This window comes from Ovis canadensis, chromosome 15, assembly GCF_042477335.2.
Source record: "Ovis canadensis isolate MfBH-ARS-UI-01 breed Bighorn chromosome 15, ARS-UI_OviCan_v2, whole genome shotgun sequence".
Taxonomy (NCBI): domain Eukaryota; kingdom Metazoa; phylum Chordata; class Mammalia; order Artiodactyla; family Bovidae; genus Ovis; species Ovis canadensis.
Genome location: NC_091259.1, coordinates 57,575,058 through 57,602,292, shown reverse-complemented (window position 1 = coordinate 57,602,292; position 27,235 = coordinate 57,575,058). Strand labels below are relative to the sequence as shown.

General features: G+C 41.1%; 3 protein-coding genes across 4 annotated transcripts; all 3 read right to left on the bottom strand.

Annotated features, from left to right (window-relative positions):
- Positions 1-260: 260 nt before the first annotated feature.
- On the bottom strand, positions 261-1,223 carry LOC138420520 (olfactory receptor 51I2-like). Its single transcript, XM_069553755.1, has one exon. It carries the CDS (start codon positions 1,221-1,223, stop codon positions 261-263), a length of 963 nt encoding a protein of 320 aa, XP_069409856.1.
- A 9,686-nt stretch (positions 1,224-10,909) lies between these two features.
- On the bottom strand, positions 10,910-17,346 carry LOC138420318 (olfactory receptor 51I2-like). Of its 2 annotated transcripts, none has more exons than XM_069553448.1 (2): positions 17,297-17,346; positions 10,910-11,906 (listed from the first exon to the last, which is right to left on the bottom strand). In XM_069553448.1, exons 1-2 carry the CDS (start codon positions 17,344-17,346, stop codon positions 10,910-10,912), a joined length of 1,047 nt encoding a protein of 348 aa, XP_069409549.1. The 2 variants fall into 2 exon arrangements, with proteins under 2 accessions (XP_069409549.1, XP_069409550.1); XM_069553449.1 differs by lacking the exon at positions 17,297-17,346 and adding an exon at positions 12,998-13,045 and having other exon boundaries at positions 10,910-11,917.
- A 6,055-nt stretch (positions 17,347-23,401) lies between these two features.
- On the bottom strand, positions 23,402-25,553 carry LOC138420514 (olfactory receptor 51E2). The gene has a single exon (XM_069553749.1). It carries the CDS (start codon positions 25,551-25,553, stop codon positions 24,591-24,593), a length of 963 nt encoding a protein of 320 aa, XP_069409850.1. The 3' UTR covers positions 23,402-24,590.
- Positions 25,554-27,235: the final 1,682 nt, after the last annotated feature.

The following is a 27,235-nucleotide window of genomic DNA, read 5'->3' as shown; positions in this document are numbered from 1 at the left end:
CCCTATGGTTCATTTAATGTTATTCCTTATAACAACTACAGAGTCTTGCACAAGTAAGTTTTGAATGAAAAAGCTGAGGTTAATAAGTGAAGTAAAGAATCAGGACTGTTTTTCACCCATGAGTCTGAGGATATGCATTTGTTTGCCATTCTCTTGATAACGTCTCTGGGTCAGGGCTCAGAAAAATGGGCTTTTCAGACATAGGTTATGACTGTGTGACTGTGTTTTCCGTCTGTTTTTGAGGTTATTTCTTGACATCATCAGCCTTTCCTCTTGTCCCTCAGCACCTTAAGCATGGCCTCCCTGATGGGCTTGGACTTGACACTGTAGATGATGGGGTTGAGCACAGGGGGCACCACCAGGTACACGTAGGCAACAAGGGCATGTACTATGGGCGGAAGGTGTCTCCCAAAACGGTGGATCATGGACACACCTATGACTGGGATGAAGAAAACCAGAACAGCTAAAATATGAGAAACACAAGTGTTGAGGGCCCGGATACGCTCCCTGGGAGAGGCCAGACTCATCACTGTATGAAGAATAAGGGTATAGGACAGCACAATAAGCAAGGAGTCTATTCCCATCGTGGACAGAACCACATACAGCCCATAAATGATATTGACAGTAATGTCAGCGCAGGCTCGTTTCATGACATCTGCATGGAAACAGAATGAGTGGGACAGGAGGATCTTGCCAGGGCAAAAGTTCAGTCTCTTTAGTAAGAAGGGCAATGGGAAGAGGGACACAGTGGCTCGGGCCACAACGGCCAGCCTAATCCTGATGATGATATTGTTCGTGAGGACAGAGGCATAGCGCAGGGGGTTGGAGATGGCCACAAAGCGGTCAAACGACATGGCCAGGAGCACCGAGGACTCCACCACGGAGAAGAAGTGGAGGAAGAACATCTGGACCAGACAGGCGTTGAAGCCGATGAGCCGATGGTCAAACCAGAGCACAGCCAGCGTGGTGGGCATTGTGGCCAAGGTGAGGCCCACGTCGGTGAGGGCCAGCATGGACAGGAAGTAGTACATGGGCTGGTGCAGGCTGGGGGTCCTTCTCACAGCCAAGAGGATCAGGAAGTTTCCAGTGAGGGCCGCAGTGTACATGGAGGAGAAGGGGATGGAGATCCAGCCATGAATGACCTCCAGGCCTGGGATGCCGATCATCAGGAAAGCAGAAGGCTGGAAGAAGGAGATGTTGGCAAAGGACCAGGAAGGGAACATCCTTAGGGGCCAGATGAGGGCTCCAGAAATTTGTGACTTTTCAATCTGGACAGACACAAAGACACTGACCCAACACGTGTCAATAGGCAGATAATTATGCTGTTAGGCATTTTCACTATTTATTTTCCATTTCTCAGCTTTTACTTTATATTATCAACTGTTCTAGGAATGTACATACATTAGCCAGTGTGTCATCAAAACAAATATGACATGTAGGACATAGTGTAAATTTTCTATGGTTCCAGCAAATAAATGACAGGAATGGATTTAGTTTTTACTAAATGTAAATTTTATACAATTTATACCCTTCCATCCAATGTTTTCTTTAAATAAATTGATGTGTGTTAGGAGAAGGCAATGGCAACCCACTCCAGTTCTCTTGCCTGGAAAATCCCATGGATGGAGGAGCCGGCAGGCTGCAGTTCATGGGGTTGCTACGAGTCGGATATGACTGAGCGATTTCACTTTTACTTTTCAATTTCATGCATTGGAGAAGGAAATGGCAATCCACTCCAGTGTTCTTGCCTGGTGAATCCCAGGGATGAGGGAGCATGGTGGGCTACCGTCTATGGGGTCGCACAGAATCTGACATGACTGAAGTGACCTAGCAGCATCAGGCACAGCAGCACTCTTTAATATATACAGCACGTTGAAAATGCTCATGATCATTGTCATCCTCCTCTCTGTGTCCTGGTTATTCTTATTCAATTGAGAATGAATTTTTTTATAGTTTAAATGATGTTATATTTTAAGTGATTAAGCCTTTCCCTCAGGGGATCTTCCCAACCCAGGGATGGAACTCATGTCTCTCACATTGCAGGTGATTTCTTTACCAGCTGGCCAAAAGGGAAGCCCAAGAATACTGGAGTGGGTAGCCTATTCCTTCTCCAGGGGATCTTCCCAACCGAGGAATCAAACAGGGGTCTCCTGCATTGCAGGTGGATTCTTTACCAACTGAACCATCAGGGAAGCCCAATTTCACATAGTTATCACGTGTTCTCTCATAATTACTTTGCTGATAGAGAAGTGAAATATTTTATCTAAAGTGAAAAGAGAAATTCTGAAGTCCAACAAAGGAAGAGAAAACTGCAGCGTTTTCCTGAACTATTAGAACTTGAGATTTTCTTGTGTTTGGAGTGTCTGAGTACAAATCCTAGGACATTGTCTTCTAATCAAGATCCAGTAATGATAAATACCTAGGCTGAAAATTATATTAAGTAGCTGCATCATACTCCATACGTGGTATGGATGTACCAGTCTTTATGTTTGCATTTCTTATGGTTAAGGATTTCAGCAGTTTCCAATATTTTGCAACTTCAAACAATGTTGCAGTGAATAATCTTGTGCGTATTTATTTTTGTATTGTTGGAGATATATCTTCAGGGTAAATTCACAGATAAAGAATTTTTTTTGGTGGGAAAGATCAAGAGGTATACATACATGTATCAACAGTTTGGTTTGAGATAACCAAATTCCCCTTCACAAGGGCTGTTAACATTTGCATTTCCATGGTCTATTTTAGAAGTTCCTGTTTTCCTACAGCCTGGCCCAGAAAATGTCAAGCTTCTTAATTTTTGCCAATCCGAAAAGCGCAAAGGGGTATCTCAGTCATTTCAACTTGGATCTCCCTGATGAATGAAGCTGCACATTTTTTCACCTGGTTAAGGAAGCCTGTTTTTGGAGAAGGCAATGGCACCCCACTCCAGTACTCTTGCCTGGAAAATCCCACGGATGGAGGAGCCTGGTGGGCTGCAGTCCATGGGGTCGCTAAGAGTCGGACACGACTGAGCGACTTCACTTTCACCTCCACTTTCACTAAGAAACTTCGGTAAATGAAGAGACACTTGATTCTCACCAGGTCCCTGAGAACATTTAGGAATTTGGGGTCCAGCTCTGCCTTGCCCAGACAGTATCTGTCTGGGTCATTGGGTGCCTTTGCAATCCAGGCTACAGTAGTTGCTAAACAGAGATCATTTGTGCACTCCATTCATTGAACATTTGCCGTAGTTTTTAGAATACCAGCTAAACCTTTGTTCAGCCTCTTAGCACACTCATCTGGAAGAGTTGATTTGTCCTTGAATGGGCTCCCTGTAATCTCTGATCATTGACCTCAGCCCTAGCTGGGAAGGCCACAGCTGCAGGAGGACAAGACCTAAGGTTCTCTTCTCCGAGTTAGATTTCCACAGAAGCCAACTGAAGACATAAGTCAGGGACATAAATTTAGGTTCTTTAAGGGTTCAGTGGAATCTGTCCTAGTAGTGTCACAAAGTTTTAGCTTCTGATCTTAAGCTGGTGGCTCACCAATAAAGAAGCCACCTGCAATGCAGGGGACATGTGCAAGAGACACGGGTTTAATCCCGGGGTTGGGAAGATGCCCTGGAGAAGGAAATGGCAACCTACTCCAGTATTCTTTCCTGGAATATCCCACAGGCAGAAGAGCCTAGTGGTCTACAACCCATGGGATTGCAAAAGAGTTAAACATGACTGAGTGACTCAACAACAACAAAACAATGCTGAGCAAATTGACTTCCTAATTTAACAATTATCGAAGCTCTTGTGTTCTAGATGTTAGACCCCCAACATTCTTGTTTGTGAATAATATCTCTCTGTCTCAAAAAAAAAAAAGACATAAAGTAAGTGTTACTGTATCTTTTTAACAAATAATAAAAATTACAGGGACTTTATTGGGACTTCGTTGGTGATCCAGTGGTTAAGACTTTACCATCCACAGAGGGTGCAGATTCTGTCCCTGCTTAGGAGTAAAAATCCCACATGCTTCGTGGCCAAAGAAGCAATACATAAAACAGAAACAATATTGCAACAAATTTAATAAAGACTTTAAAAGTGGTACACACTGAAAAAAAAAAAAAAAGGAAAAAAAAATACATTAAACTGGAAGGAAGAGGCTTAGAGAGTTTGCCTAGGCTGTGCCAGGAAAGAGACCAAATTCAAATTCAGGTCTATTTGGCTTATATGCTTTCAACAGTCTTAAACTTCCTGTATTGGCCATGGGCTGTACTAGATACTGGAGGTTTGTTAAGTGTGGGGCTGGCAGGATCAAATTATTAAGAAGAGATTGTTCTCTTCTGATGTTCCATGTTAATAAGACTGAAGTTTCTCCAAATGAAGCTCCTTCCTGTTTCTCTAAAAATCTTAATTCTCACTGTTACCTTGTGTGTCCTTCTCATAAAGCCATTTGCCTTTTGTTGTGCTAATTATCTCCTTGCTCCTGCTTTTCTTTTCACTAATCCCAGATATATTTCTTCACTCTCATTCCCTTACTCTTCTGATTTTGATGATTTCAAAAATTTCTACCCTCTTTTTTTTCAGGGATAATCAGTTAATAAACAAGAAAATGAATAATTGAATGAAAATAATTTCATTTTCTAGTTCCCCTTATCTCAACCCTTAACATAGTACCTCATAGGTCCATATGTTCACAGCTTAAACTATATACTTCGTATAAAGATCAGTGGTTTCTTCAGCTAATATTTATTATTATCCAATTTTATTTGGATTTGCTTAGGATCAACTCAGGAAATACTCTTTGTCATTGGCAGCATAAATCAAAATAGAATGTGTCAGCTCTCCATTTAATTTGAAGGAATCAGGATTAATTTTATCTGGGATTAATGTCACAGTTCTCTTTCTTTCATTCTGCGTTAATTGATCTCTTATTGAATTATTCTCAAATCCCTAGAACTTGACCTTTTCCATAGTTGATAGGTAGATCCCATGCAACTGTAGGAATTTATGTGATCTATTACTCTTGGCTGTGGTAGCAAGATCCAAATGGCAATTTAAGCTGAACATTATAAGAAGTTCAGAGCTTAAGGGGTTAAAATTATAGTATACCACATAAGTCATATTTTGAGCAATTCTTGTACAACCACGGCAATTTCTCCTTTATATCCAGATAATGACTTTTCTACCTTTCTTTTGTTAATATATATTACATTGTTATGAGGAGTCTAATATTGATGCTTTTGAACTGTGGTGTTGGAGAAGACTCTTGAGAGTCCCTTGGACAGCAAGGATATCCAACCAGTCCATCCTAAAGGAAATTAGTCCCAACTATTCATTGGAAGGACTGATGCTGAAGCTGAAGCTCCAATACTTTGGCCACCTGATGCAAAGAACTGACTCATTTGAAAAGACCCTGAGAATACCATGGATGGAAGAGCCTGGTAGGCTACAGTTCACAGAGTTGCAAAGAGTAGGACATGACTGAGTGACTTCACTTCACTTCACTTCTTCTGATGCTGGGAAAGATTGAAGGCAGGAAGAGAAGGGGACAACAGAGGATAAGTTGGTTGGATGGCATCAATGGACATGAGTTTGAGTAAACTCCTTGAGTTGGTGATGGACAGGGAAGCCTGGTGTGCTGCAGTCCATGGGGTCACAAAGAGTCAACACAGCTGAGCAGCTGAACTGAACTGAACATTGGGAAAGATTCTTTGTGTTGAAAGAAAGGAAAGGCTTTTTTTTCCTCCCTGTTCTTTTACTAAAATGCCTATTTTAGTAGCCAAGTGGGATTGATATGTTTCTTGCTTCCCATGTTGTTCAGAATTTTGTAATAAATCACTTTAACCTGGAATCAGATCAGGTTTGGTCTTCTATTATTATCTCCAGCACACTAAAGGGTCAAAGATATTTTAAATTATAGCTCTCCCCTGAGGAATTCCATCCTTTCCACTTTAGCACTCTAGGATTGTGTTATCTTGTGACTCCGTGTGTCTTGGAAAGTCAAACAGCTGAGAAGCAAAAGGCTGAATCCAACATACACTCTTTGCTACCACTACTGCTAAGTCGCTTCAGTCGTGTCCGACTCTGTGTGACCCCATAAACGGCAGCCCACCAGGCTCCCCCATCCCTGGGACTCTCCAGGCAAGAACACTGGGGTGGGTTGCCATTTCTTTCTCCAATGCATGAAAGTGAAAAGTGAAAGTGAAGTCGCTCAGTCGTGTCTGACTCTTAGCGACCCCATGGACTGCAGCCCACCAGGCTCCTCCATCCATGGGATTTTCCAGGAAAGAGTACTGGAGTGGGATGCCATCGCCTTTTCCAACATACACTGTTTACGTGACCTCAAAGCCAAGTTGTTTTCTTTTTTTACAAAAGAGAGAAATAAAGAAATCTTATAATTGTGTGACATGATGGAGGTGCTATCTAATACTATGTTGTAGTCATTTTGCAATATTTAAGCCAGGTTCTTTCTAAAAGGCTCTTCTTAACTCAGAAAGATGGAAAGGACAGTCTCATAGTGAGAGTGTAGAAACCTAGCAAACATTCAGATCACCCACAGGATGCTCTCTGGAGTGGGATTTTAAAGATAGCCTTATTGATACCTTTCTTAGAGAAATAAAAATGTATTAATTTGCTTGGACACAGAGTCTGGGTTTTTGCATAATTATCTGAATTAAACAATATCTGTGCATCAGGAAAGTAGCCTTTTCACTTCCTCTCTTTTATTTGGTGATGCAGACCTAGTATTCGTAAAGGCCTGGAATCCTTTTCTTCCTGCTTCTGGCATCCACTCATCCTCCATCCCACTGATTCCTCCACATGACAGCAGTTGCCAGAGAGAATTTCAGACCCACTAACCAGGTCCCCACCCTTCTTAATAGTGTAAAAAGGGTTCTAACCTAAGTTACTCACCCTGCCTGTTATTGCAGCCTTCTCTATTGCCCGTCATTCTGGAGAACCCAGAAAAACTCTGCAACTTAGATGCTACTTTATACCACTGACTGGGTGCCTTAGTGATTTGCTGCTCCCCAGGGACATCCTGGCCACAGACCACAGAGGATAGTCTCTGCTTAGTCTTCCCTGGGAAATGGACAATGTGCAAAACATGTGTTTTGTTGGAAAGTTGTGGATCTGAGCAACTTTGAAATTGTGGAACATTATGGGGCTTTCACAAAATCACAGGAAAACCCGACACAAAAGTGGATCTGCTTAACCTGCGAGAACAACCCTAGGGACCAAAGGGAGAGTGGCAAGAAGCAGACACACCTCTGTGGAGGAGAGTGCTAGGATCATCATCCTTTCTAGGTTCATCCATTCCACTATGTTTGTAGGAAATTCTACTGGCACTTCAACCTTTTTTTCACTGTGCCTTCCAATGATATCAGGTCTATTATCTGGAGTCACCCAGAGCACTTCCTGGTCCCTCCAAGCGAGCCTTACGGACACTCGGGTGAGTTGCGTCTCTTTCTCTGCACTCTCTCCTTGGTTCCTAGGGTTGTTCTTGCAGGTTAAGCAGACTCACTTCTGTTTCTGTTTTCCCTGTGATTTTGTGAAAGCCCCATCATGTTGCATAGCAACTATGGATCAAGTAACCTGGGAAGACAGATGAGGAATAAATGACCTCAGACACAGAGAAACGACTGGGGGTAGACATGGGAGCTCACCCATGACTCTGGACCTGTGTTTTAGAGATGCAGCATGCCTTCCCACCAAGGACATTGTCCTTGCTATCTTATTCCATCCCCAGGGGCTTCCTTTACTTCTAATAGAGTGAAAACAATACTGAAAGCATGAAGAGGCCCCAGAGCCAACATGTAGAAGCATCTGTGTGTGTGTGTGTGTGTATGTGTGCATAATAGCTTTATTGGGGTATAACTGATGTACAAAAAACTGAATTCCTTTAATGTATACAATTTGATTCATTTGGACATATCTTTTCATCCATAAAATCATTCATCACAATTAAGATGACAGGCATATCCATCACCCCCAAATATTTCCTTGCTGCAGATGGCAGTATTCTCTTCTTTTTAAAGGGTAACTAATATTCTACTTTATGTGTTTAGCACATTTTCTTTATCCATTCATCTGTTGATGAATATTTGGGTTGTTTTACTATCTTGGCTATTGTGAATAATGCTGAAATGAATATGGTATTTCTAGATTTGTAAGAAATGTATATGAGCATAATAAAGAACATGTATGACAAGCCCATAACTAACCTTATACTTAAGAATAAAAACTTGAAAGATTTTTCTTAGAAACAAGGATCACGAACAAGGGAAGGATACTTACTTTTTCCAATTCTATTCAACATAGTACTAAAAGTCTTGGCCAAAGTAGTGAGATAAGAAAAAGAAACAAAGTGATTCAAATTGGAAAAGAAGTAAAATTTTCTCTGTTTGCTGACGATATGATCATATGTCTTTGGAACCCTCAAATTCCATAAAAAGCTATTAGAACAAATTCAGTAAAGTGCAGGATACAAAGAATACAGAAAAATCCATTTTGTTTTTGTAACACTAAAAATGAACTATCCAAAATGGAAATTTTGAAAATAATCCCTTTTACAGTAGCATCAAAGAAAATAAAATGCTTAGGAATAAACTTAACCAAGGAGGTGAAATACTGGTACATGGAAAACTGTTAATAACTGAAGAAAGAATTAAAGAGGACACAAATAAATAAAATTACATTGTGTATTCATGGATTGGAAGACTCATTATTGTCAAAGTGTGCCTATTACCCCCAGTGATCTGTAAAGGCAATGAAATTTATATAAAAATCTCAATGATATTTTTTACAAATGTGGCAACAATCTTAAACTTCATATGGAATCATAAAAGACCCACAAAGGTCAAAGCAATCTTAAACTAGAAGAATAGAGCTGGAGGCAACACATACTTTCTGATTTCAAAATGTGTTACAAATCTAAAGATTATGTATTGCAACCTAAATTGTATTGCAATTCAAAACAGTATGGTACTGGTATAAAAAATGGAGATCCAAACCCACTCATATAGAGTAAACTGATTTTTAACGTGGATCCCAAAAATATACCATAGAGAAAGACCAGTCTCTTTGACAAGTGGCATTGGGAAAACTGGATGCCTGCATGCAAAAGAGTAAAATTGGACCTGATCTCACATCATATGCAAAAATTAACTGAAAATAGATTAACTATTTGTACCTAATACCTGGAAGTATAAAACACCTAGAAGAAAACTTAGGGAAAAGCTTCATGTAATTGAACTTGGCAATGACCCATTGAATATGAAACTAAAATCCCAAGCAACAAAAGCAAAATTAGACACATGGGGATACATCAAACTAAAAAGTTAATGCATGGAAAAGGAGAAACAATCAACGGAGTGAAAAGAAAACTTATGAAAAGAAGAAAATATTTGCAAACTGCATACCTCATAAAGGACTGATATAAAATATATGTAAGGGACTCCTGCCATTCTAAAAAAGAAAAGAAAAGAAAAGAAATAGCCTGAAGAAAAAAATGGGCAAAGGAAATGAACAGACACATCTCCAAAGATATACAAATAGGGATATGAAAAAGTTCTCAACCTGGCTAATTATTAGAAAAAAAAAAGATCAAAACCAAAATGAGCTATCACTTCACAACTATCATTAAGAAAAAGACAACAAGCATTGGTGAGTATGCGGAGCAATTGAAACCCTGCACAGTGTTGGTGATAGTGTACTCTCTTGGAGCCAGTATGAAAAATAGTATGGGGGTTCCTTAAAAAATTAAATGTGGGTCTACTATATCATCTAGCAGTATGACTTCTGAATATATAGCCCCCAAATTGACATCAGGGTCTAAAACATAGGTGCAGGAGCATCTTAAGAGGACATTTATGTTTTCAAACATTGGCCTCTAAATCCTTCTTAAATTTACTGACTCTTTGTTTTTCTGCCAATGCAGCTGCCAGTGAAGAAAATTCCTACCTGAGTGGCTTCTTTGGGATGACTTTAGAATGAAGGTATTTCTGTCCCAGGGACATGGAATTTTAAGAGGTGAGACAGAGAGTGACGTGTAACTGAACTAGTGGCTCTAGTATTATGACCTCAGGCTAGAGAAAGGTCATTCTTGAGCAAGGAGCTATCCCTTTGGAGCAAGGGATGTCCATTGGATCTATAGCTGTGAAGAGCGGTAACTACAGCTTTCCTTGCCTCCAACGCTGAGGCACATCTGACCACTCATTTCCCACAGCAACCAGAGAACTCCACGTTTGTTTTTCCATTCTTTTCCATCCTTCTCTGCTTGCCTGGGGCTTCTCCAGTAGCTCAGTGGGTAAAGAATCTGCCTGTGCCAGTCACAGGAGATGTGAGTTTGATTTCTGGGTCAGGAAGATCCCCTGGAGGAGGACATGGCACCCACTCCAGGATTCTTGCCTGATAAATCCCATGGACAGAGGAACCTGTGGGCTACAGTCCATGGGGTCGCAAAGAGTGGGATGCAACTAAGCACGACTCGCCTACCTTTTCTGCCTGAGAAGCTCTTACTCACTTTCTGCGGCCTCCTTCTTCCTTGACTCCTTCCCTGACTCCTTTCTCATTTTTTCCTGTCAAAGCAGTAAGACCTCTTCTAGGTTCCTATAGCTCTATGTTTGGACCTCTCACAGTCTTATTGCACTTATTACAATTGTGTATTTAGAAACTTCTATTCTTCAGTGGAGGGAAGAGACTATGTATGGTTCATTTAATGTTCTCTCATAACAACCACAGACTCTTGCATGAGTAACTCTGAATAGAAAAGCTGAGGTTAATGAGTGAAGTAAAGAATCAGGGCTGATTCTGAGGATATGCATTTGCTTGTCATTCTCTTGATAATGTCTCTGGGTCAGGGCTCAGTATATGGGCTTTCTGGATACAGGTTATAATTGACTGTGTTTTCCCTCCACTTTTGAGGTTATTTCTTGATGTCATCAGCCTTTCCTCTTCTCCCTCAGCACCCTGAGCATAGCCTCCCTGATGGGCTTGGACTTGACACTGTAGATGATGGGGTTGAGCACAGGGGGCACCACCAGGTACACATAGGCAACAAGGGCGTGTACTATGGGGGGAAGGTGTCTCCCAAAACGGTGGATCATGGACACACCTATGACTGGGATGAAGAAAACCAGAACAGCTAAAATATGAGAAACGCAAGTGTTGAGGGCCCGGATACGCTCCCTGGGAGAGGCCAGACTCATCACTGTATGAAGAATAAGGGTATAGGACAGCACGATAAGCAAGGAGTCAAAACCCACTGTGGACAGAACCACATACAGCCCATAAATGATATTGACAGTAATGTCAGCGCAGGCTCGTTTCATGACATCTGCATGGAAACAGAATGAGTGGGACAGGAGGATCTTGCCAGGGCAAAAGTTCAGTCTCTTTAGTAAGAAGGGCCCTGGGAAGAGGGACACAGTGGCTCGGGCCACAACGGCCAGCCCAGTCCTGGTGATGACAGTGTTCGTGAGGACAGAGGCATAGCGCAGGGGGTTGGAGATGGCCACAAAGCGGTCAAACGACATGGCCAGGAGCACCGAGGACTCCACCACGGAGAAGAAGTGGAGGAAGAACATCTGGACCAGACAGGCGTTGAAGCCGATGAGCCGATGGTCAAACCAGAGCACAGCCAGCGTGGTGGGCATTGTGGCCAAGGTGAGGCCCACGTCGGTGAGGGCCAGCATGGACAGGAAGTAGTACATGGGCTGGTGCAGGCTGGGGGTCCTCCTCACAGCCAAGAGGATCAGGCAGTTTCCAGTGAGGGCCGCAGTGTACATGGAGAAGAAGGGGATGGAGATCCAGCCATGAATGGCCTCCAGGCCTGGGATGCCGATCATCAGGAAAGCAGAAGGCTGGAAGAAGGAGATGTTGGCAAAGGACCAGGAAGGGAACATCCTTAGTTTACAGATGAGATCTCCAGAAAGATGGGTATTTTCAATCTGGACAGAAGAATAAAACAAGGTAAAAACATGGGAAAAATGGCAGTTCTGATATTAGGTAACATGAGTTCACACACAATAGCATATATTAAACGCGAAGGAGATTGAAAATGTATTCCATCCGAAAGCAAGCAAAAGATAATATAATTTAAGTGTATTGATATATTTAAATATTAAATATCTAAATATATTGATATATAATATATTTAACTATAATTTAAATACTTTTGTAGTATCATTTTTGAAATGCTATGCTGTGAAATACTGATCTCTTCACTTATTGAAGAAAGTGGTACTTTCTTTAAAAATACATGAGATGATCATAAAGAGTCCAATTTAAAAAGCCCTAGTTTAAACAGGAAGCAATGGCCTCATCGAAATAAACTGCAAATATACTGTGGAAACTTAAACGGTTGATGACCTGGGCTCACTCTCATTGTTTTCCTGGGACTTTCCTTTAAATCGCAATACAAAAAGTATAAACAAGTAAATAAGCAAACAAAAACTCTTTAAAGGTAGGTCAATAAAAGAATGTAAGAGGAAGACTTGCACAGATATCTTTTAGAAGATTATGAAATTCCACCAAAAGTATGTCTGAGAGCTACAAGGGGCTTTAATCGGAACCCTGGGGTCTACAGTTATGTCATATCTAGTCAACAGCATCAACTCACCCTAAAGGTAGGACTGACTTTTTTTTTTTTTTAAATTCTTCTATTTCTTAGGTGGGTGACAAGCATTGTTTTTCTGCAGCAGAAGATTGTGCATAATTTGGCAGAAACTTTTTAAAGAAAACATAGTGACGTTGCTGACAATGTCAGTTCTGGAGCCCTCCGTCCAATCTCTCTCAGACATTGTGAGCAAATATCAAAACCTGACTGAATTCACTCCATTCAAAGCCAAGTAACAGAGAAGTTTCCATCACAGAGCTTGTGCAGACACATTTTGTAAAAATTAAAAGTGTTAAAACAACTTCAGTTCAATTCAGTCACTCAGTCATGGCCAACTCTTTGCAACCCCATGGACCGCAGCATGCCAGGCCTCCCTGTCTATTACCAACTCCCGAAATTTACCCCAACTCACGTCCATTGAGTCAGTGATGCCATCCAACCGTCTCATCCTCTGTTGCCCCCGTCTCTTTGATATAAGGAATTATTCAAGAGAGAGAAGAAAATTCTGTATAAATACTTTCCAAGTAAAGAAATTAAAGAAATCATGAACCAAATTAATTTTTTGATATTGTGATATAAAAATGGGTCAGTGATAAATTAAGGAAAATGAATGCCAGATGTGATGAAAACTTGACAATTCCCCTCATTTACTTCCTCTCTGCAGAGGCTACGAGGGGCACCTCTCCCTGGAAGTGTGGTCTGGGATTCCAGTTCTTCTCTAAGCTGCTGTTGCTGCTGCTGCTAAGTTGCTTCATTCATGTCCGACTTTGTGTGACCCCATAGATGGCAGCCCACGAGGCTCCGCTGTCACTGGGACTCTCCAGGCAAGAACACTGGAGTGGGTTGCCATTTCCTTCTCCAATGCATGAAAGTGAAAAGTGAAAGTGAAGTCGCTCAGTCATGTCCGACTCTCAGCGACCCCATGGAACCCTACCAGGTTCCTCTGTCCATGGGATTTTCCAGGCAAGAGTACTGGAGTGGGGTGCCATTGCCTTCTCCACTTCTCTAAGCTATAAACTCCCTAATCCTCAGAAAGGCAGCCTTCTTCAGACTCTCTTCTCAAGAAGGCACGCCCATCTCTTATTGTCCAAGAATGGTTATTTCTCTTTCTTCTACCTGACTTCCAGACCTTTCCCACTGTTGCCTCCATCTGAGGCAGAGGCACTAGTGGTCACTCATCCTGAAAGCAGAGAAGAAGGTGTGTTGAGAGCCCAGGTTACTCACCCTGGCTGCTTGTTGTCTCCAGCTGCTCTGCCAACTCCACATCCTGCAAGAGCCCAGGACGTCTTTAAGACGCTTTAGCTGCAGCGCCATCTCCAGGGAAGACCAGGCCTGAGCCACAGAGGAGCCACTCCACTCGGGTCCCTGAGGACTGAACAATTTGTGGCTAGCTCTTGGAATAGGGAAGTGGTTGGAGCAATTAAACAATAATGGAGGAAAGGAGACAGACTCATAGATTCTACAATACCCCAGCAAGTTTAAATTATCTTCACAGACGATCCACTTCAATTGCATTTGAAATCCTTCGAAGACAATATTCCTCAGGCCAGCCCCGTCTTGGCCAAATTCCAAGACGAATCCTGCAGGAACAGCCCATGTTTGTGGAGGGTGGAATGTTGTGTTAGGGGCCTAGTAGTGTTGGCCTCTCCCAGCCAGAGGGCATCAGAGAAGGCTTCCTAAAGGAAGTGGAGAGAGCTCGGGACCCACAGACCCTGTTCTGAACTCTCAGCTCTCATTCTGGGACGGACTCCAAGACTTTAGGCTTGTAGCTCCAGACTGCAGCTGGCACAGATTCTGCCCACACGCCTAGCCTGGGGCTGCCCTGTTGAATCTAGGTCAAAAGGAGGAAACTTAGTAGAAACAATACAAACTACAGAGCCATTCAAAACTCAGTTCAAATCTTTCTCCATTTCTTGATGTTTCTTCCCACATGTAAGTTCTGTGTTCCTTCTTTCTCCCTTTCTTGAGAGTTCTACTCCAAAATAGCTGTGACCTCAGCTTTTTCCTAAATCAATTTGGACTAATGTCACTCACTTGGAACTGCTTTCTATGAACACATTTGACTTTTCTCCTCTTTGATTTTGGCTGCACTCTCCCATCTGAGGGCTTCCTGGTGGCAGTAGTGGTAAAGAACTCAGGATGGTAAAGAAATCAGCAGCAGGCGATTTAAGAGATTTGGGTTCAATTCCTGGGTTGAGAAGATCCCTCGGAGGAAGGCATGGCAACCCACTCCAGTATTCTTACCTGGAGAATCCCCATGGAGAGAAGAGCCTGGCCGGCTATAGTACATAGGGTCACACAGAGTCAGACACGACTGAATTGACTTAGCACAGCACTCCCAGCTGAACTGGGCCCAGTGTATCTCCCTTTCTCCTCCATAGGTGATAAATAAATTTAGGAAAAATTACTCAACTTTCAAATCTTATATCAAAATAAATTCATGTTCATTTACCTGAGTTGAGACTTTGGCAGTACTCCATAATTTTCCTTTTGGTTTTTAAATTGTCACCATTCTTCTCTTTGTCCAGTCTGCCATCTTACTCTCAGTAGCTCGTATGTTACTGCTCCCAGCTTCACAATGAGAAACAAAGGCCATCAACTGTGCCCTCTCTGAGTCTTGCTTGGTCCATCTGCTCTTTTTCCTGCTTCCAATCCTACATCTACACCATACTAGAGAGACCATTCTAAGGCATGTGTGTTTCATATCAACCCCATCTCCAAGCTTTTAACCACTTCTTTGTTGGCTGTCCATCACTTACAACAACAACAAGAAATCTTGGAATGGCAAAGCAGAAATTGAGACACTTTATTCTTTAAAACTCTTTTTGAGACAGTTGTAGATTCATATGCAGCTGTAAGACAACACAGAGATACCATATATCCTTCACTCAATTCTCCCAAAGTTAACATCTTGTGAAACAACAGTGCAATGCCAATTTAGGAAGACTGGCATTGCTGCAGTCATGATACTGAACATTTCCATCACCACAAGGCTCCGTCATTCTTTTTTTTCTTCTTTTATGTCTACTCTCACTCTGCTGTTTCCCACCCCCTTTTTCATCCCTGGCAATCACTAGTGTGTTACTTATTTCTAGACTTTTGTCAATGCAAGATTGTTTTTACAGATGAAATGGTATAGTATATAATTTTGGGGGACTATATTTTTTCCACTCAGCATGACTATCTGGAGATTTATCCAGCTTATTCCATGTATTAATAGCTTGTGCCTGTTTAAAATTGAAGTATAATTGAGTTACAATTTTGTGTTAGTTTCAGGGATCTGAAACTATACATATTTCTGTTTTTCATCTTCAATTTCTTTCATCAGTTTTATAGTTTTCAAAGTTCAAGTCTGTTATTTCCTTAGCTAGATTTATTCCAAGGTTTTTTTTTTTTTTTATTCTTTCTGATGTAATTGTGAGTGGGATTATTTCCTTAATTTCTATTAGGAAATTAAGGAACATGGACATTAAGGAAATTAAGGACTCAGAACATGGAGATTTTTCCTACAGCCCTCTATCTCTCCCGTATGTAAACGCTGGTCTTCAAAGTCAGATGTTCTTGGGGTTCATCTTTCTGATGCAAAACCCCTGAATTGGAGACCCTGATGTAGGGTTTGGGCCCTTTGTGCCTTGGAGATTGCTATTGTGATTAGCCACGTATTTGTGTGTTGCCTTCCCAGGGTTGTGAATTTTGACTACATTGTGTCTCTGCACCTCCCACCCATTCATTGTGATTTCTTCTTTGTATCTTTGGCTGTGGAAAACTGTCTCATATATAGTTGCTCTGTATGTGCTCTGTATGTACGTATGTGAAACTTGCTCCATCTTGTCTGACTCTTTGTGACCCCATGGACTATAGCCCACCAGGCTTCTCTGTCCGTGGAATTCTCCAGGCCATAATACTGGAGTGGGTAACTGTTTCCTTCTCCAGGGGATTTTCCCATCTCAGGGATCAAACCCAAGTCTCCTGCATAGCAGGCGGATTCTTTACCATCTGAGCCACCTCTGTAAACAGTTGTAATTTTGATGTAACCATGCTTGGACTGCAAGGAGATTCAATCAGTCCATTCTGAAGGAGATCAACCCTGCGATTTCTTTGGAAGGAATGATGCTAAAGCTGAAGCTCCAGTACTTTGGCCACCTCATGCAGAGTTGACTCATTGGAAAAGACTCTGATGCTGGGAGGGATTGGGGGCAGGAGAAGGGGACGACAGAGGATGAGGTGGCTGGATGGCATCATTGACTCGATGGACGTGAGTCTGAGTGAACTCCGGGAGATGGTGATGGACAGGGAGGCCTGGCGTGCTGCTATTCATGGGGTTGCAAAGAGTTGGACACGACTGAGCGACTGAACTAAACTGAACTGAACTGATGGGAGGAAGTGTGCTCAGGGTTTTCCTATTTCACCATCTTCAACAGTTTATTCTTTTTAAATGCTGAGCAATATTGTAGGGTATGGCTATTACCACTGTTTTTTTGCTTGTTTGTTTTTGTTTTCTTAACAATTCACCTGTTGAAGTACAATATGTCTTATTTCCTGTTTGGGGTTAGTATTTTAAAGTTACTACAAACGTTTGTGTACAAGCTTTTGGTACACATATTTCTTCATCTCTCTGAGATCAATACCAGAGTGCAGATGCTCAGTCATATGTTTGTTGCATGTTCAGTTTTTAGAAACTACCAAAATGTTTTTCAGAGTGACTAGCTATGCCTTTTCACATTTCCTCAGCAGTGCATTAAGCATCCAGTTTCCCAACATCCTTGCTAGCATTTGATGTTTTCATATTTTTTTTTAAAGCTAGCTATTTTTATAGATATATATTGATATCTCAGCATGGTTTTAATTTTCATTTTTTACTGGGCTAATAATTTTGAACATCTTCTCATATATTTATTTGCCTCCATGTATCTTTTTCCATAAAATGTCACTTTATGATTTTTGCCTATCTTTAGATTTTTTTTTCTAAATTTTCAAAGTCTTTTTCCTATTCTAGATACTAGGCCTCTGTTGGATATGTAATTGGCACACACATTCAATTCATACTCTGTATGCTGTCTTTTCATCCTTTAAACTGAGTCTTTGATACAGCTGCAATTTTTAATTTTAGTGAAGCTTTATTTATCAATTTTCCTTAAATGAATCATGGTTTTGGTGTCAAGACTAAGAAAAACTTTGCTCTAAATACTGAAGGTTTTTTCTTACACTTTTCTAAGAGTTTTATAGATTTATGCTTACATCTAAAAAAGTTTTACATTCAGGTCAGTGATTGACTTTGAGTTAATTTATGTATGTATTGAGGTATAATTAATAAATAAAATTGTAATATACTTAAAAGGTAAAATGTGGCAATTATATATACACATATATATTGTGAAAGGGCTAGATCCCCACCATTCAGTTAATTAACAAAAATCGTTCACTTCAAATACTTAGTTTTTTTTTTTTTTTGTTGAGAACACTGAAGTTGTACTCTCTTAGCACATTTCAGTTATACAAGGTAGTATTATTAACTATAGTCATCACATTACATGCTAGAGCCTTAGAACTTACTTATCTTATAACTAAGAGTTTATATTTTTTTCATCAACATTTTCCTGGCTGATGTTCTCCTTCCTGATGTTTTTCATCAACATTTGGCTGCCTACAACTCCCAGCCTCCAACAAAAACCATTCTGCTCTGTTTCTTTGAGTTTGATGTTTTTTTTCCTCCTTGATTCCATATATAAGTGAGAATATGAACTATTTGTCTATCTCTGTCTAGACTGTTTCATTTAGAACAATGCCCTTCAGTTTTATCTATCCTGTAACAAATGTCAGAGTTTCCTTTTAAAAGGCTGAATAATATCCATATATTGTGTGTGTATATATATATATATATATATATATATATATATGTAATATATATGTACATCACATTTTCTCTATCCATTCATCTGCTGATAGATGCTTAGGCTGTTTCCATACATTGGCTATTGTGAATGATGCTGATGTGAGAGTGCAGGTATCTCTTTGAGGTAATGATTGCTTATGGTATTTTTATTTTTAATTTCTTGAATAAGCTCCATACTGTTTTTCCTAATGCCTGTACCAATTCACAATCCCACTAACTGGGCACATATGTTCCTTTTTTGCCACATCCTTGCCAACACTTGTTATCTCTTTCCCTTTGGGTAATATCTGACATACACTATAACATCCACTACTGTCTATTTTGGTATTCTCTTCATTTCTTACAAGGCCTAGAGTGTTGTAAATTATGCTTGAATATTTAAAGTTAAATGACATTTAAGCATGGACATTGGGCATGATTTCCGGCACCAGTTGGGAGAATTGGTGGTGATCATCTTTGGAAAGAATCTCAGATATGTGATGCTGGTAATCTCTGGTCATAAATATGTATTGAGAGTAAATCTTTTCTTCTAATAATAATTTTTAAAAATTATTATTAGAAGAAAAGATTTACTCTCAATACATATTTATGACCAGAGATTACCAGCATCACATATCTGAGATTGGTGGGGGGTAAATGTCATTATTGTGGGGATGGGAGTTGTCTTGCTTACAGAGCAGCCTCAGACACTGTGGCTCTCATGGGGAACTGGGTACCTAAACTGGTGCCCTCCACTGTTCAGGCCAACATAAACATGGCTGGGAACAGGGCAAAGCTTTTATGGTCCTTGGTCCCCAGAGACCCTTGTTCACTGGGAAAGAGACTCTCACGACAGTGAGCACTTGCCTGAGACCCGGAGGCCTCTCATGGCAGGGGCTGCCTGGGACCACCTCTCTCAGTTGACTCAGCTCCCCAGGCACCCAGAGGCCTCCTTCTTGAAGTCCTTCCAGGCCATTGGGAAACAAAAGGCAGACACTCTCCCAGGACCCTGGTTTGTGTGAACAAGGCATAAATAATGGCCATAACCCGTTTTTAGTTTGCCACCTTCTGGAATGCAATAGCATTTTTTCTGGTACAGTTTTGAAGACTATGGCCTTTCTGTTGATCTTTCTCCTCTAGTGCATATAATCAGTCATTTCAATCCAAATTGAATCCCATGTAAGTCCCAATTCCCCCCTCCACTATACTCCCTTCCTTCATCTCATTTTCCAATCATAGTCCTGCTGGTGTGCACGTGTGAATTGGAGGGGTGGGAGAGGAACAAAGTCCAGGTCTTAAACTCCAAGCTCCTAGGCTAATGTGATCTAATCAGTGTTTAAAAATCTGTGTGTCTTGCTTACCACAGGCAGAAACCCACATTCCTATCTCCTCGTTATCCCTGTAAGGCAGGGATTATTATCTATCTCCTCAATGATAATAATAATAATGAGTATTTATGAGTTCTCAGTTCAGTTCAGTCACTCAGTTGTGTCCGACTCTTTGCGACCCCATGAATTGCAGCATGCCAGGCCTCCCTGTCCATCACCAACTCCCAGAGTTCACTCAGACTCACATCCATCGAGTCAATGACGCCATCCAGCCATCTCATCTTCCCTCTGTCGTCCCCTTCTTCTCCTGCCCCCAATCCCTCCCAGCATCAGAGTTTTTTCCAGTGAGTCAACACTTTGCATGAGGTGGCCAAAGTACTGGAGTTTCAGCTTTAGCATCATTCCCTCCAAAGAAATCTCAGGGTTGATCTCCTTCAGAATGGATTGGTTGGATCTCCTTGCAGTCGAAGGGACCCTCAAGAGTCTTCTCTAACACCACAGTTCAAAAGCATCAATTCTTTGGTATCTTCGCAGTCCAACTCTTGCATCCACACATGACCACTGGAAAAACCATAGCCTTGACTAGACAGACCTTTGTTGTTTTGAATTCATACTATGTATTAAACACTGCACTAAGCATTGTGTATGGATGACTGCACATAATCCTCACAAACGCACTGAGGGGTAGACACTATTATTGCCCATAATAAACTAAAGAGGAAAACAAGCCTCACAGAAAGTGAATTGACTTGATGACCAGAATGGTTTGCTCTCTGTGATGGACTGGGCCTCCTTTCAGAGAGCCCATGCATATCTACTGGGTGCAAATTTCCCCATCTTTGAGAGAAGGTTTGATTTTTGGAGAGAGCTATAATTGGTAGAATCAAGGAGTAGGAGGTCAAGTTGATAAATACAGTGTTTGGGCAAATAGTAGGTGTGGCCTCAGGGAAGGAGGCTGGTTTTCTTATGTGAGTCAGAAAGCAGTTCCGAAGGAGTCCCTGGAGAGATTCAGCCTTGCAGGATCTTTAGAATTGTTCCTGGCTTCTTAATGTTTAGGCTTCACCTGTGGCTCAGGTGGTTAAGAATCTGCCTGCAATGAAGGAGACCTGGGTTCAATCCCTGGGTTGGGAAGATCCCCTGGAGAAGGGAAAGTCTACCCACACCAGTGTTCTGGCCTAGTCCATGGGATCACAAAGAGTCAGACACGACTGAGTGACTTTCACTTTCTTAATGTTCAGAGCACATCATATAACTTCCCTGGTGGTCCAGCAGCTAAGACTTTGAGCTTCTACTGCAGAGATAGGGGGTGACAAGGGAAGGGGTTTAAACCCTGGACAGGGAAATAAGATCTCACATGCCACACAGGGCAGCCAAAAAGTAAAAAAAAAAAAAGATTGGAAATGGGATTTAGATTTTTTAGACTTTGCATAATTTAATCACCATGTTTATAGACTTCAAAGAGATAATGTGATTTAGACAAGGTCACAAGGCTTAGTGGCACAACTGGAATTCTGAGCTCCTAAGTCTCATCCCAGGGCTTTGCACTCCTCTCAGTATGGTGATCAAATATGTTCTTTGGGATACTTAAACAACAGCAACAAAAACTTAATATACTTTCTTTAACCTAGATGCAATCATTTCAACATGTTCTTGTTATAAAATTGATAGTGATGTTTTACATTTTAAAAATAATTATCATAGTAAAACATACATAAAATTTACCATTCTAACAAACATTTTTAGGTGTGCAATTCAGCGGGATTAGGTATATCCACATTGTTGTGCAACCATCATCGCTATCCATTTCTAGAACTTTTTCATGATTCCAAACTGAAATTATGTTACCCATTAAACAATAACTCTCATTCTCCCCTACCCCCAGCCCGTGGAAACCTCTACTTTCTATTTCGATGATTTCTACTTTCTAGTTCAATGAATTTTTAGTACCTTATATGATTGGAATCCTACAATATTTGTCCTTTTGTGTCTAGCTTATTTCACTTAACATCATTTTCTCAAGATTCATTAATGTTGTAGAATGTATCATATTTTGTTCTTTTTCATGGCTGAATAATATTCTATTGTATGTATATAACCAGTATTCTTTATCCATTCAAGTGTTGAGCACCTGGGTTGTTTCCACATTTTGGCTATTGGGAATAGTGTTGCTATGAATACAAGTCTTGGGACTACTTTTTCTTTTTTTAAGTTAAAATCCTGGGGCAGTGGGAGATGTAGCGGAGACAGAAATGGAATATGAATAAATTGGACAGCAGTGAACAGTGAGAGAGTTGGGAGTGAGAGATGGCACAATTTATTAAGTTGTTAATCTGGTTATTCTCTTAGGTGTATGGAAGTAGTTAAGAGGGTATGATTTGAGGTAGAGCCATGCACAGGAAAATAGAAGAGAATGGAAGTTGTGGGAAGAGACATAGTCAATTTCATCAATCATTATTTGGGGTGAGGTCCAATACTCGAATTTCCACTTTTACAGAGCATGAGCACTCCTTTGTTTTCTTAAAGGAGTCATCCATTTCTTCCATTCTCTCCCTCTCAGACCTGGTCTATGTGCACTGATGAACTGCAAGACTTTGGAGGCTCTTTTACAGCCTCTGGGCAGGTGATCAGAATTGGATGCTCACAGATACATCATATGCTAGGAGGACCCTTCTCCAGGAGAAAGGCTAAGAGTCTGAGGTTCCCTCCTTCTGAGCAAGAGCCTACAGGCTGAAGTCTCCCTCATGGTTTATCCACCTAATTACCCACAAAAGATTTGTTCAGTGAAGCTGCTGAGGGAACACATAGGCCCAGTGATTGTCTTCAGACTTTAGCATCTCATCAAACCTGCTCAATGATACGATAGGAATAGTCCATTTTGAAAAGATGCATTTAGCTTTTTGCACTGGTGAGAAAGAAGACCAGGGAAACTCTCACATAGGATTCTATGAATGTGAAAGCAGTAGGCATAACACTTAGCAAAATTTGAAATAAAATTTATAATGTCTCATTACCTAAGTGAAAACTCAGACCTTGGATATGTTTGATAGATACAGAAAATACTTTAAAAAAGGGAGACATGATTGAGAAGATGGGGATAAATAAACAAAAATATTCTCCTTTAATAAAGAAAGAAGTAGGCTGTAGAACATGAAGGTTGGCTGTAAAACAAGAAGTGTAACCTAGATTTGTTGCTCGCAACAAAGGCAGGGTTATCTCTCAACACAAATAGTCATTTATCTCATAAGGCACATGGCAGAAGAAAAACAAGATTTACACAGGCTGAGGAAATAAATGGCAGATGTTAAACAGGAAGCAATGCAGTATGGACATTAAATACTGTATTTGGCTATGAAATTTAATTAGGAATCATGGCACGGTAACCGCCAAACTGTGCACCTCAGTTTTCTCAATGTAAACCTTATTTCTTGCACTGGTAATGGAGGACAGAAATAGTCCCTATGCCATAAAGTTGATGTGAAGATAAGATAAAACCTATAAAGCACTTAGATTTCTGGAACATTGCAATCACTCAAGATATATTCATTGGCATTATTATTTAAAGCTGAACTTCCCAGGTAATAAATAGGAAACAATGAGTCTTTGACAAGCCCCGGTATACATAAATGATCAGTTTCATTTTTTCCATTTTAAAAGTTATACATGTGAACTTGTATAAATTATAAAAGCTGTACAAGATCTCCATAAAAAAGGAATTAGAAGGTAGAAACAGAAGTAAGTCACTAGTAATTTGAGCACATTTCTTTCAAGGCGTAGATTGTTTTACAAGTTAGTTTCAATCATGTATCCTCCTTATTTTTCTTAACATTATATACATGTTTCATTTTATAGCAGAGCCTTTAAAGGTCACATAATATTTTCTTAACATGGAATATTTCACATAATATTCCATTAAGTGAAAATACCATGTCTGAGTCACCAAGGAAGCCCATACTTGAGTTTGCAATTCTTTATTTTTATAAATCAAACCTTGGATGCCAAATACATGATTACTATAAATAATGGTATAACTGATATATCTTATGAGAAATTTGGTTTCTGCATTTAGGGATATTTTATTAGATGAAATTTTCAAAAGAGAGATTACAGCATGAACACTCATAACTTTTAAAAAGCCTTTGCTACATTTTGCCAGTTGCACCATCAGCTGTGATGCTAAAGCATATATGCTTCAACACAAACTTCTTTTTCATTGTGAATTTTCATTAATAAAAACTGCTAATTAAATAAGCAAAAATGTTACCTAATTATTGTGTTAACATAGGTTTCTTGGACTAATAACGAAAGCAATTTTTCCCTTGTGTAAAAGTCAAATTGTACTTTTGCCACTCTCCTTTACATTATTTTGCTGCTTATTTTCTAATTTTAGCTTTTTATATAACAAGGATAGTAGTAATAGTGGTAGTGTTAGTCACTCAGTTGTGTCTGACTCTTTGCAACCTTAGGGACTGTAGCCCATCAGGCTCCCCTGTCCATGGGATTCTCCAGGCAAGAATACTGAAGTGGGTTGCCACACCCTCTTCCAGCAGATCTTCCTGACCCAGGGGTTGAACCCATGTCTCTTACATCTCCTGCACTGGTAGATGGGTTCTTTATCACTCATGCCCACCTGGGAAGCCTAGAAAATAATTATGGCAGCCTCAAAAATTTCACCCCAAACAGAGGAAGTATTTAGAAGCCAAACCAGAGAAAATCACTGATGTGTTTATGGGCAACTAAGATCAAGCTAGCATTAGGAAATCATTATATCAAGCCATTAAAGGTAAGAATAAGTGCAGTGATAAGGGTCACTTGCCTCCCACAGGCTGAAACTCCCTGCCATAGCTGATCTTAAACATAGCTAGCACCCGAGTTCTGATCTGTTTGGTCTTGGCACCATAAATGATGGGATTGATGACAGGAGGCAGAAGTAGGTAGACATCACCCATGAGAACATGCACAATGGGATGAAGGCTGTTCCCAAAGCGATGCACCACTGAGAGGCCGATGAGAGGCACATAGAAGGCCAGCACCACACCAATGTGTGACACACAGGTTCCAAAGGCCTTGGCCCGCTCCGACTTGGAAGGCAGTTGTAGAACTGTTCGTATAATCAGAAAATAGGACAAAGAGATGAACAGGGCATCCACACCCATGACCAGCAGGATGGCAGTAAGACCATAGACCACATTGGGCAATGTGTCTGTATAGGCCAACTTCATTACATCCTGGTGCAAGCAATAGGAATGCGAGAGCACATTGGATTGGCAGAAGGCTAGCCGTTTGATGAGCAGAGGCAGTGGGATGAAGAAGAGGGATCCACGGGCCACAGCCACCAGGCCAATCTGGGCTGTCACTGTGTTGTTGAGCACTGCGGCATGGCGCAGCGGGTGGCAGATTGCTACGTAACGGTCAAAGGACATGGCCAGTAGGATGGTGGACTCGATGGCTGAGAGAGTGTGAATAAAGAACATCTGGGACATACAGGCATCAAAGGTGATCTCCCGGGAGTCGAACCAGAAGAGCGCGAGGATCTTGGGCATGGTGGATGTGGACAAGGCCAGGTCGATGGCTGCCAGCATGCAGAGAAAGAGGTACATGGGAGCGTGGAGGCTGCGCTCCATCCTTACAATGAAGACCACGATGCAATTTCCAAACAATGCCACAGCATACATAGAAAGCAGGGGGAAGCCAATCCAGAATTGAGCTGCTTCTAGTCCTGGGATACCAATGAGTACAAAGGTGGCATGTGTGAAGTTGCAGGTACTCATAGCTGGCACCGAGGAGGTGAGGTCACGCTGGGAGCCTGTTAGCCTGCTAAGACAGGAAGCACAATCAGAGAGGCTGGCCCCAGAGACCTGCGGACTGAACACACCTTAGCTCTCCTTCGCCTTCTCTCTTCTCTCACTCCTCCAAGTCATTTGTGTTCTTTCATAAAAAGGCTGTCTGAAGCCTCCTGTCAAAGGGCAAAGTGACAGCTCAGATTCACTTATCAGTCACTACTCTCAAAGTCCATTTACATTTGTAAAAGGGAACCTGGAAAGAACAATGCTCATCCCCCAAACCTGTCCTTCTTAAGCTCCCTGGGAATCATTTTTCTGTTCTATAAGCATTTACTTATAAGACTTACCATATATCAAGGATATTTGCTAGATACTGAAAATACAGAGACAAAAATTCATATTTTTGCCTATCAGGTGCTGTGACATATTGTTTGCCTTTCAGATACCATGCCTAGAGTGAAAGATAGATAAGTAACCAAAATATTAGGATCTTGGGATATGTGTTAGGAAAAGATGTGTATTTAATGCATAGGATGGGGAAAGCATCATCAGAGGAAACTCTCTGAAACAAGATGATCCTTCTGTTCAGTCCTGAAATATTGAGTAGAAATTAAAAAGACAGAGAAGGGAATACAAGGTAGAGCAAACAGTGGGGATAGGGAGATTTTTTATTTTGTTTTGGTTTTGCTTTGTTTGCTTGCGAATTTTCAGGATTCCAGGTCATCAGGTCTAAGGTCAGCAAGAGAGGAAAGATACAACTGTAATAAAAAAATAAAAATAATAAAAACAAACAAACAAAACCCACAAAATAAAAATTAAGGTAAAAAGGCCAAAGTCGATATCTTAAGGTAACAGGGAAGCTTATCTGGGGTCATCAAATGAAAGGTAGTAGCTCCCATTAATGAATTCTCTGGAGATGAAGGTGCTGGTAGGATCTTAGCTGCCAGGTGTGGCCCCTATGAAGGCTTTCTCTCTGTTCCTAGCTGATGGGTTCCTCTACTTTTAAAAGTTGTCTCTAAGGCCACTCTCACTGCTACAAAGAGAGCTTGAGATGAGTCTTGATACTCCTAGAGCTTCATCTTTCTTGGAACCTCTGGCCATGAGTTATTTATATTAGGTGAGTCTTTGCTTTCTTAGGAAACTCAGTGTTGCTCTGCCTTATTCAATGTTCTGATCTCATCAAACTCTTTCCTGAAAGTCTCCCGAAGTACCCTGGTTTAGTTCAGTTCAGTCGCTCAGTCATGTCCCACTCTTTGTGACCCCGTGTATCGCAGCACACCAGGCCTTCCTGTCTACCACCAACTCCCAGAGTTCACTCAGACTCACGGCCATGGAGTTAGTGATGACATCCAGCCATCTCATCCTCGGTCGTCCCCTTCTCCTCCTGCCCCCAATCCCTCCCAACATCAGAGTCTTTTCCAATGAGCCAACTCTTCACATGAGGTGGCCAAAGTACTGGAGTTTCAGCCTCAGCATCATTCCTTCCAAAGAAATCCCAGGGCTGATCTCCTTCAGAATGGACTGGTTGGATCTCCTTGCAGTCCAAGGGACTCTCAAGAGTCTTCTCCAACACCACAGTTCAAAAGCATCAATTCTTTGGCGTTCAGCCTTCTTCACAGTCCAATTCTCACATCCATACATGACTACTGGAAAAAAAAATAGCCTTGACT